The sequence below is a fragment of the Fukomys damarensis genome, unplaced genomic scaffold, assembly GCF_012274545.1.
Source record: "Fukomys damarensis isolate Sample0158 unplaced genomic scaffold, DMR_v1.0_HiC HiC_scaffold_7, whole genome shotgun sequence".
Taxonomy (NCBI): domain Eukaryota; kingdom Metazoa; phylum Chordata; class Mammalia; order Rodentia; family Bathyergidae; genus Fukomys; species Fukomys damarensis.
The window spans coordinates 2,050,232-2,060,138 of record NW_022900919.1 but is presented as its reverse complement, the minus strand read 5'-3'; the positions used below and the strand labels follow the sequence as shown (position 1 = coordinate 2,060,138).

Sequence of the window (9,907 nt, the reverse complement as noted above, 5' to 3'; positions counted from 1 at the left end):
GGCGTCCCACCACACCCGCCTCAGCGGCGGGGACACTCGCGGGTGTCTGCCTACCTTATCGTTACAGGGGTGAAGAGGAGCATCGTGGTGACGTTGTCCAAGAAGGCAGAGAGGACAGCAGCGAGGAGGCACAGCATGAGGGTCATGGCCCACACCCGGCCCCGGGAGAGCTGGTACGCCTGGGTGCACACGGGAAGGAACGGCTAGAATCAGCGTTTCTAGAAAGGATGCTGTTTTCCATCGGTGGCTCTACAGAAGAGGGGCCTAAATAAACACGTGGGGGGCTAAAGCTGAGATCCTCTGGAGTCCTGCTGCTGCTAGGGTAAAGGGCCTGGGAAATTGCCTGGGCTGTGTTTTCTCTTCTCTCTTCCTGATTCTCTGTCTTCACAGTGCCCAGAGATGATTAAATTTGTTACAAAGTGTCAACCGTCAATCTCCTTCCGGTCACCTGGAATTTGATCAACAAATTGCAGCCTGGGCTGCAGCACTGGGGACCTATGTGACTCTGGCATCTGCTAGTCTTTGGAGACCTGACAGGCACTTTTAGGGTTGTGGATTAGGAAAAAGAAGCTAGGTATCTACCTGTAATGTACAAGACGGTGCACAAATGACAAAAATCACAGCATGGGTCTCTTATTTGGAGTTTTCAAAAGGCTCTGTTGAATACGTTATTTTTAAAAGAACATTTCCATCCCCAAAACACTATGGAAGTCAGCACCAGCCTTCGCATTAGCAGGGCACAGCAGGCTCTCCTCTTGCCAGCCACGCATAATGAAGCCAGTACACACTCCGGAGACAGACCCTGCTGTCAGAGCCCACCAAGGCTTCAGTTAAAACTGCAAATTAAAACCAAAATGAGACATCGGTTCACACTGGTTAGAATGGCTTCATAAAAAAGATGAAAGATAGCAAGTGTCAGAGAGACTGCAGAAAAAAGGGAACTCTTACACGGTTGGTGGGAGTGTAAATTAGTACAACCATTACGGAAAACAGTAGGAAGGTTCCTCAGAAACTGAAAACACAGCTTCCACATGACCCAGTTATGCCACCACCGGGCCTATGCCGCCAAGTGTAGTGTGCATGCCTCCACTCAAAGCACCGAGAGAGGCTGAAGCAGGAAGATCACAGATTCCAGTCCCACCCAGGCGACTCAGTGAGATTCTGTGTCAGAGGGAAAATGAAGAAACAGCGATGTACTGCAGTGGCACCGCACCCCTCGGTACAACCTCCAGCACCGCAAAAGGTGGGGAGGGGTTCCTGTCATTTTCAACAATATAGATGGACCTGGAATGCACTGTGGTCAAGTGAAATAAGCCGGGCACAGAAGAGCAAATGCCGAATACTCTCACTTAGATGTGGAATTTTACAAAGATGATCTCACACAAGTGTCGAATAGCGGTGGGTACCAGAGGATGAAGGCTGGTAGGCAGGGGATGGAAAGATGTTGGTCAAAGAGTACAAAGATACAGATAAATGAAAGCAATGGATTTTGAACATACTGCACAAATGCGGTGACTCTACTTAATAAAATGGAGTATAGATTTCAAAATAACTGACAGTAAGTTTTAAATGTGTCACCATGAAAAAGTATATGTGATCAAAATGACAGAAGTAGTAATTAGCCACATTGTGTGTATGTACATGGAAACACCCACTGTACCCTTTAAAGGCGTAGGACTGGGACTGCCGACCAGAAGCAGTTCTCAGCACAGAGTGGAGCTGTGGGTAGAGCACACGCTGAGTGTGCCTGAGGTCCCAGGTTCAATCCTCAACGCCAAAATGTAAACAAGTACATAAGGTCCATAAGGAATCTTTAAAACTAACATTTCCCCCTCATTTAAAAATGGTGAATGTGTAATGTCTGCATTACACATGGAGAAAGTAATCATTGAAATCTTTTACCAAAAAGAAAGGAATCAGAAGCCAATGGCCTGACGTGTTCGGAGATCATAAAATACAGAACAGTGGTTGATGTGCAGCTCCACCAGCCAGCTGTAATCACATGCAGTCGTCCCGCCTGAGTACTCTTTCCCTGGACCTCCGTCCTCATTTATTTATGGAGAAACTCGAAGAGCTGCTCAGAGCCATGCTAAGCACAGTAACTACACAGAGCCTTGTGAAAGCATTTTTGGAAAGGGTGGAATTTTAAAGTATTTGCTTCAATTAAATGATACTTTCATTTGCAAAATGATGAATATATCACATAATTAGCACATAGCTATTAAATGCACATCGCACCTACCTTGACAGCACAATAATCGAAAAATCCAGTTTCTGAAAATATGGCTACTAATATCATCTATAGGGAAAGAGAAAAAGGAGACCGGAGGTTATTCCAGCGGAGGGTCATATGGGAACGTCAGAGCTACGGACTTGAGCCCTGGCCTCTGAAAGCTGCGTGATCAAGCTCTGGAGGTCTTGCTGAAAGGTAAGTTTCTTAGTCTGTCCACTGACTGGCTCCTCAAGTGGAACCTCTTGCAAGCTGCTTGTACTTTGTCCAGGAACTTATCTCTAAGGTACATTGTCCTCTCATTTAATCTTTACAACAAACATCATTACTCTCTAAATTACCATTATTACCCCTGTTTTATAGACCAGGAAGCTGAGGGTCCAAGAGGTAGGTGATTTGCCAGTCCCAAAGCTGGCAGCCAGGAGGAAGTGGGCCAATAGGCGGCCTCCTGCACCTGACCGTCCACAGGAGCAACACTGAGACTTTTCAAGATTTTAAAATTGGGTTAGAGCCAGGCATGGTGGCGCACGCCTGTAATCCCAGCACTCGGGAGGCTGAGGCAGGAGGATCGCTGTGAGTTCGAGACCAGTCTGTTGGTACTACATAGTGAGTTCCAGGTCAGTCTCAACTACATAGTGAGACCCTGTCTCAAAAAAAAACAAACAAACAGAAAAAAAAAAAAAACTGGGTTAGATTTGAGTTCCTAAAGTAATTGAACTCCTTTTTGCAGCCCATTTGATCAAGATATGCAAGTAAGGCAACTGCACTGAAGTGAGTCCCTCCCAGCTCTGTATGAACCCAGAACCTGTGGCTCTACTGATGAGAATAACTTGCTGTAAACAACCATCTTCACTACTAATAAAAAGTAAACACCCAGTTATCCTGAATTTAAGCAACAACCAGCTTAAACTTGCTGAAAGGTTTTCCACTTCATCAGAGGTAAAATACATCATTCCTTTCATTTTTTTCAGCTTGTTGTGTCTACTGTGCCTCCCTTTCTCCATGCAGATGCCGAAACCCTGGTACTTCTCGGGGCCAGCACAGACACGGGTTCCACCATGGAGCCCGAGCTCGGAACTGCATCTTGCTCCTGTACTCCTCCCATCCACCACGTGCTGAATTTAAGGACAAGATGCAGGTTCAAGCACCCATTCTGCCACTTAGGAGTAAGTCAGCCTTGAGGCAAAAAAATTTCTTGATCCTTGTGAACTTCAGGATTTTTACCTCACTTCTAAGTGTTTTGTGCCTTGCTAGGTAGTTGCAAAACTTCAATAAAATTGTATAAATTAAAGTACTTCAAAATAGCAGGCCCAACATTGTCTAATAAAATGTACCAAAAAGAAAAAAAAAAAAAAAAAAACATTTATCCTGTCGAGTGCAGCCTACTGTTCATCCTAACCTGAAAGGCTGCTGTGGGACTGTTTGCAGAATGTGTGATTCACACACCAAGGAAGACCACACAGGCGTGCGTGAGTGCACAAAATGCGTGTGGAGGCCTGCGTGGCCCCATGGATGGCTGACTAACAGAAAACAGGGTAGAAACACAAGAGAACTGGGGATGTACATTTTCTTTGCACCCCTATCATTCTGGACTCATAGAGCCTGCAAGTGGTTGGGGAACCAATCCCAATTAAGAGAAAAGAACACTGAGGACATTGGCATAGGAAAGGACTTTGAACAAATCCTCAGTAGCACAGGAACTAGCAGAAAGAATCAACAACTGGGATCTCATCTTATTAAAAATCTTCTGCACTGCAAAAGAAACCATCAACAGAACTAACAGACAGCCTACAATGTGGGAAAAAAGTTTTTACCAGCTGCTCCTCAGACAAAGGACTATTATCTAGAATATATAAAGAACTCAAAACAGTCAGCCCCGCCAAATATAAAGACCTGATTCAAAAATGGGCATCTGAAATGAACAGACGTTTCTCAGACAAAGAAGTAAAAGCAGCAAGTAAATATATGAGAAAATGTTCCACATCACTGGTCATTCGAGAAATGCAGATGAAAACAACACTGAGATTCCACCTCACCACAGAAAGAATGGCTGCTATCAAGAAATCACGCAATAACAAATGTTGGCGGGGTTGTGGAGAGAAAGGAACCCTTCTCCATTGTTGGTGGGAGTGCAGACTGGTGCAACCACTATGGAAGTCAGTGTGGAGATACCTCAAAGAGCTGGGACTAGAGGTTCCATTTGACCCAGCCATCCCTCTGCTGGGTATCTTTCCAAAAGAATTAAAAGAATCACATCACAGTGATATATGTGCACCTATGTTTAGCGGCACAGTTTGTAATAGGTAAAACTTGGAAACAGCCCATTTGCCCATCAGTTGGAAACTGGATAAAGATGTGTTTTTTCTATAAAATGGAATACTACTCAGCCATAAAGAATGAGGAATTAGATTCATTCATAGGAAAATGGATATATTTTGAGGATATACTCCTAAGTGAAATAAATAAGTCACACATGTGTAAATACTGAATAGTTTCTCTGGTGTGAAAAACTATAATAGTACATAAGATCCTAATGATCTAATTGACAATGTGAAATAGGAAGAAAAGGGCAAAAGGTGTAGGGAAAGTGGGAAGGGTAGGAGAAAGGTAATAAGGGAAAGAAAAAAATATGAGAAAATGAAAAAATGGAAATAAAATGTTTGTAGATGGGGAGGGGAGGAGGGGGTGAAGGGAGGGCATGGACACGGGGAAAAAATGAGAACCAAGACCTGTCATGTAAAGATACAAGATCCCATAATGAATGGAACTACTGTACTATATACCTAAAATGTACCAATAAACTCAAAAAAAAGAAAAAAGTACATTAGGCCATTTTTATGGGCTGAACTGTCTGTCACCCACTCAAATTCGTATGTTGATGTCTTCATCCAGAACACCTCACAATGTACTCTTGGAGGTAGGGGTTTTAAGGGGGCAATTAAGTTAAAATGAGATTATTGGGGTAGACAACCAGTGACCTAGAGCAGTATGACCACTGTCCTCCTAGGATAAGAAGAGAACACCGACACGCTGAGAGGGAAAACCTAGAGGACATGGGGAGGAGACAGCAGTCTACAAGCCAAAGAGAGAGGCCTTGGAGAAAACCAACTCCAAGAACACCTTGATCTCAGACTTCCAGCCTCCTGCTCCTCCTGAAAGGTGGGAAATCAGTTTTTCTGTCACATCCACGGTCTGTGGCACTTTATTGTAGCAGCTCTAGCAAGCTAACACGTCACTCATTTAAATGTTTTTAAATCTTCCTTTCTTCCATCCAGATGCCCAAATCCTGGGTGCTTCTCAGCACTCAACAGAAACATGCGCTCTTCCAGGAAGCCTCAGATCAGGGTGCGGCTCTGCCTCCCCTCCCACAGGAGCAGCCAGCACCTCCTGGGGTCAGGTGAAAACAGAGCAGCGGGATTCTCCACGTATCTTTCAACCCCACGAGGGATCAAATGCTGGCAAGGGTAATTGGACACGCGGTGACCTGCTTTACAGGGTGTTTTCCGGCCCAAGGACACCACCTCTCTTTCAGCTCCCCAAACTATTCTGAAGTCTGTTGAGGAATGCATGAGCCATTCCCAAGGTCGTCTGGCCTTGCCAAAGTCCACTTGTTCTAGCTAAATCCACTTACGATGAATGTTCCACACTAATCCACTTCTGCATTTAAGTTTGATTCATACGAATTGAGTTGGTGACATTTGTCACAGCACATAGCAGAATGGCCACTTGACAATATGATAAATTAGCAAACACAAAAAACTGTCAGAGACCACTGATTCCTTTATAGAATTAAAAGTACTTTTCCAATCGCTGAAACTTTTATACAGTCCTCTCATTTGGGGAGGTGTCATTGCTTTCAAGCATAGTAACTTTTTTTTTAAATGCTAACTTTTCTAAATGGCAATCTTGTTTTATTGTTCCATGGACTTTCAACTGAAACTCTCCAGCTAACTAATCAAAGCACCAGTCATTCCACTGACTCCTAAAGAAATTAGCTGGACTTGTACTGTCGTTTCTCAGTCAAGCTCTAACTGTCAAAAGACATAGCACCTTTAACATAGTGATAGGATGGCGAGCAGCAACACCAGCAAAAGAGAAGGGCCCAGGTTTCAGCAAGCCCGGGGCCATGTCCCACTGGGAGGGCTATAATTACCATGCCAAACAGCAGGGCCAGGGTCTCAAAATCAATCCACTCCACCACCTGGGTCAGGCTGGGTCTCTGCAATCAAAGCACAGATTTGCTAATTAATCCTGTGGCCACCTTCCTGAGGATAAGCTTGAAAATGTGCTGCCCTTTACTATAAATGCACTTGTTGGACCAGAGATGAAAACATATCAGCTGCCCGCTTTTGAAATTGGATTATATTGTTGCTGAAAAATACTTATGACCTGCTGCATCTCTACTGTCAAACCTACAGAATGGCATAATTTTAAGGACCATAACCCTACCTCTGGAAACGTTTTAGGAAGAACTATTGCTCAAATTATATAGGGTTGACCGTTAAGGTTAAGGCTACAGTTTGGAGCTGCAGTGTCCCCCAAAGGCTCATGTGAGCTTGTTCCCCAGATCCTGGTGCTACTGGGAAGTGGGGGACGTTTAGGAGGCAGGTGGCAGGAGGTTAGGTCACGTGGGACATGACCAGAAAGGGGGCTGTCTCTTCCACATGTCAGTCTCTGTTCTTGCTCTCTTTGCTTCCTAGCTCCCACTAGCTGGGCAACTCCTCTGCCACACTCTCCTGCCAAGAGGTACTGCTCATCACAAGTCCAAAAGCAATGGGGCCAACCAACTATGAACTAAAACCTTGAAAACTGTGAGCCAAGATAAACATTTTTTAAGTTGATTGTCTCAGATATTTTGTTATAGCAACACTAATTGACTAAAACAGTTATCTTTCTAGCAGAGTCCACACATGCCTTTCTCCTTGTAATGGCATGAGGCCACATCACAAGTGCTTGGATAGTCTTCTGCCTGAGCCCCATGTGCCCCGACTCTTATGGTCAAAAACAGCAGCAAACCTTTCAGAGCTTTCAGTGATACAGCCTTCTGTGGCACACATGCCATAGGTCCAATGCCACTGGTCTAAAATGTCCCCCAAAGTCCTCATGAGTGGGAAAGGTAACTGGATCAGAGGGTGCTATACTCATCAATGGATGGGTCCATAGCACATGTGACATTAGCAGGTGGCACCTGGCTGGAGGTGGGTCACTGGCTCGTGATCCAGAAGGGTGTATTTTGTCCCTGGCTCTTCCCTCCTCTCTCTGGCTCCTGGCTGCCATGGGTTGAACAGCTTTCCTTTGCCATACTCTTCCACCATGCCAGGACTGCCTCAGAGCCAGCAGACCCTAGGCTGAAACTGGAAGCCAAAATAAACTTCTCCTCCTTTAAGTTTCAAGTGTTGAGCATTTTGTCCCCAGTGACAGGAAAGCGACAGATTTTGGCACAGAGGAAGTGGGATTGTTGTTGTGTCTGTACCTGACCATGTGGTTTAAAAGTCTTTGGAATTTGTTTGCAAATGCTTGGAGATGTTTGGAAAAGCAGAAAGGCTAGAGAATCCTTAGAATGTTGTGAACAGTGGTTGATGTGCAGTGCTGGGCAGAGCTTAGAAGACCAGAGTACTGATACAAATGTAGACAGTAAAGGCCAGGCTCAGGAGATTTCTGGTGAGAGCAAAGACTCCATTAGGAACAAGACTAAAGGACATGTGTGTAATGCCCTGGCATCAAATTTGTCTACATTTTGCCAAAGTTATGAGACTTTTCAGGAGACTGAGGTTAAGGGCGGCAAACTAATCAGGCAGAGGAAATTTTAAAATAGCCCAACATTCAAGTCATGGGATGGATATTGTTGACTGCTTTGAAAATCAGCAGTGAAAAGCCCATTTGAAAAGTTTTTGGTTTCACCAGAAAGGAAGCGCCTGCAAAGTTAAGACAAAAGAGAGCACAGCTGCTGAAAAGATTCGCGTTAAAAGAAGCCAAGGAGTTTGCACCAGGAAAAAAGGAAAGATGGCTCAAAGGTATTTTAGGAATAATCAAGACCCTACCCTTTACAGGCTCAAGAGTGCAAAACTATATAGCTTTCATCTGAGAAGAGATGGCCAGGGTGCTTTGCCCATTCAGGGCCACAGAGGGAAACACTTCCTGCAAGCTCAGCCATCCAGGCTGTTGCAGCCATGATCGCAGGGAGCCTGCCCTTCTAATATTGCTTCAGCTGGTGGCAGATCCTGGCATCATCTATGTGGTGCTGGCTTTTCCGGTATGCAGGAGACAAGAGTTACAGGGTCAGGGAGGCTTCTACACAAATTTCAAAGGAAGACCCGGGAGGCCAGCCAAGGATTTCTAGAGAGGTCATGTGTGAAGCTATGAGAGTGGAACCAAAAGTGTAGTAGAGATCCCAGGAAGTCAGAAATGCCAGGAATGTGGGCTGTCATCAGGCAGTGAGTGGAGCTATACCAAAAGGGGGCCCAATCTCATATGAGCAGGGCCACCCAAGCCCATTGATGCTCATATCTCACCACACACACACACACACACACACACGCACGCACAGCAGAAACAGGATTTAATGCTTACTCTCCTGGCCTTCATTCTTGCTTTGGTTTCACTTCTTTCCATTCCCCCTTTGTCTCTTTTGGAATGGGAATGTTTACCCTATGCCATTGTATGTTGGAAGTATTTAATATTCTTTTTATTTTTATAGGGGCTCACAGCAAAGAGCATGGCTTTATGCCTTTATCTTCAGGATTAACTTTTTTTTTAATATACCAACAGTAGCTAAGAATAAGTTCAAGTTCTTACTGTTACTCTCAGGCAAGGCCTACATCCAAAATTTAAATTAAAAAAATCATAACTTACTCAACTTGCCTTCCAAAATAGGTTTTTTAAACTAGTTATAATTCTCGGGTTGGCTGAATAGCCTCTGGTACCAACTTTCAGAGTAATTCATCAAATTCCATAGAGTTATTTTCCAATCTGGACCTGTGTGTTGTCACATCCGGGAGGCTCTCAGTTCAGTTCCAGAATTGCTTCTCAAACAAGTCTGGCCCCTGTTTCCGGGAACTCTTGGCTTCTCTTATTTCTGTTCTTGTTCCCCATGTCCCTGCCAGCTGGGCTACATCAGGCTTTGACAGGGCACCATCAGCCCTACACTGCATCTCTGGAACCTCTTGAAGTCGCCAAGCCCGAGCCCCAGCTGCCTCTCATCTCCCACCTCTCTGCTCCAGCTCAAATGTCTTAGTGTAGCTCCTGAGAGCCAACAACACCAAATCTAGCCTCACACTGCTGAGCCACACAGACCTGGGCAAACGCACGAGTAGGGTGAGGCTTTCTTCAGCCAAAAGGAGGAGTAAAACTACCTAGATGTGTGCGTAATGAAATCAAATGAAAAACATTCATCGATGCTGCTGTTAGCTCATATCTCTAAGCATGGTTTGGGGCAAAGACATGGAAGTAGTATATAAAAGAATGAAAAACAGCAAGTGCAGCCCACGTTCCTGGGTTTCTTGGGTCTGATGTTATACCCAGTGGTAAAACCAGTGGTTTTGAACATTGCAACTTACATCACCAGTCACAGCCAGAGCCGCTAATGCTGCAAGAGCCCCCAGCATGGCTGCCAGAGTCCTGTGGACGATCTAGAAGGAAACAGGAAATGATTTCATGCCAGGCCACACGGGATCTAAC

At 44.8% G+C, this 9,907-nt stretch overlaps 1 protein-coding gene across 11 annotated transcripts in view; it reads right to left on the bottom strand.

The window, feature by feature from the left end:
- Positions 1 to 9,907, bottom strand: part of Oca2 (OCA2 melanosomal transmembrane protein) — a 231,444-nt gene that overhangs the window by 151,336 nt on the left and 70,201 nt on the right. For all 11 annotated transcript variants that reach the window (XR_004516156.1, XM_010612938.3, XM_010612936.3 and 8 more), the window contains 4 exons: positions 9,787 to 9,858; positions 6,384 to 6,449; positions 2,243 to 2,299; positions 55 to 179 (listed from right to left, as the gene is read on the bottom strand). Coding sequence is in view for 10 of the 11 variants with exons in the window: in XM_010612938.3 (XP_010611240.1) it covers positions 55 to 179; positions 2,243 to 2,299; positions 6,384 to 6,449; positions 9,787 to 9,858 (320 nt within the window). In the remaining variant the exon portion in view is untranslated. The remainder of the gene's footprint in view (positions 1 to 54; positions 180 to 2,242; positions 2,300 to 6,383; positions 6,450 to 9,786; positions 9,859 to 9,907) is intronic.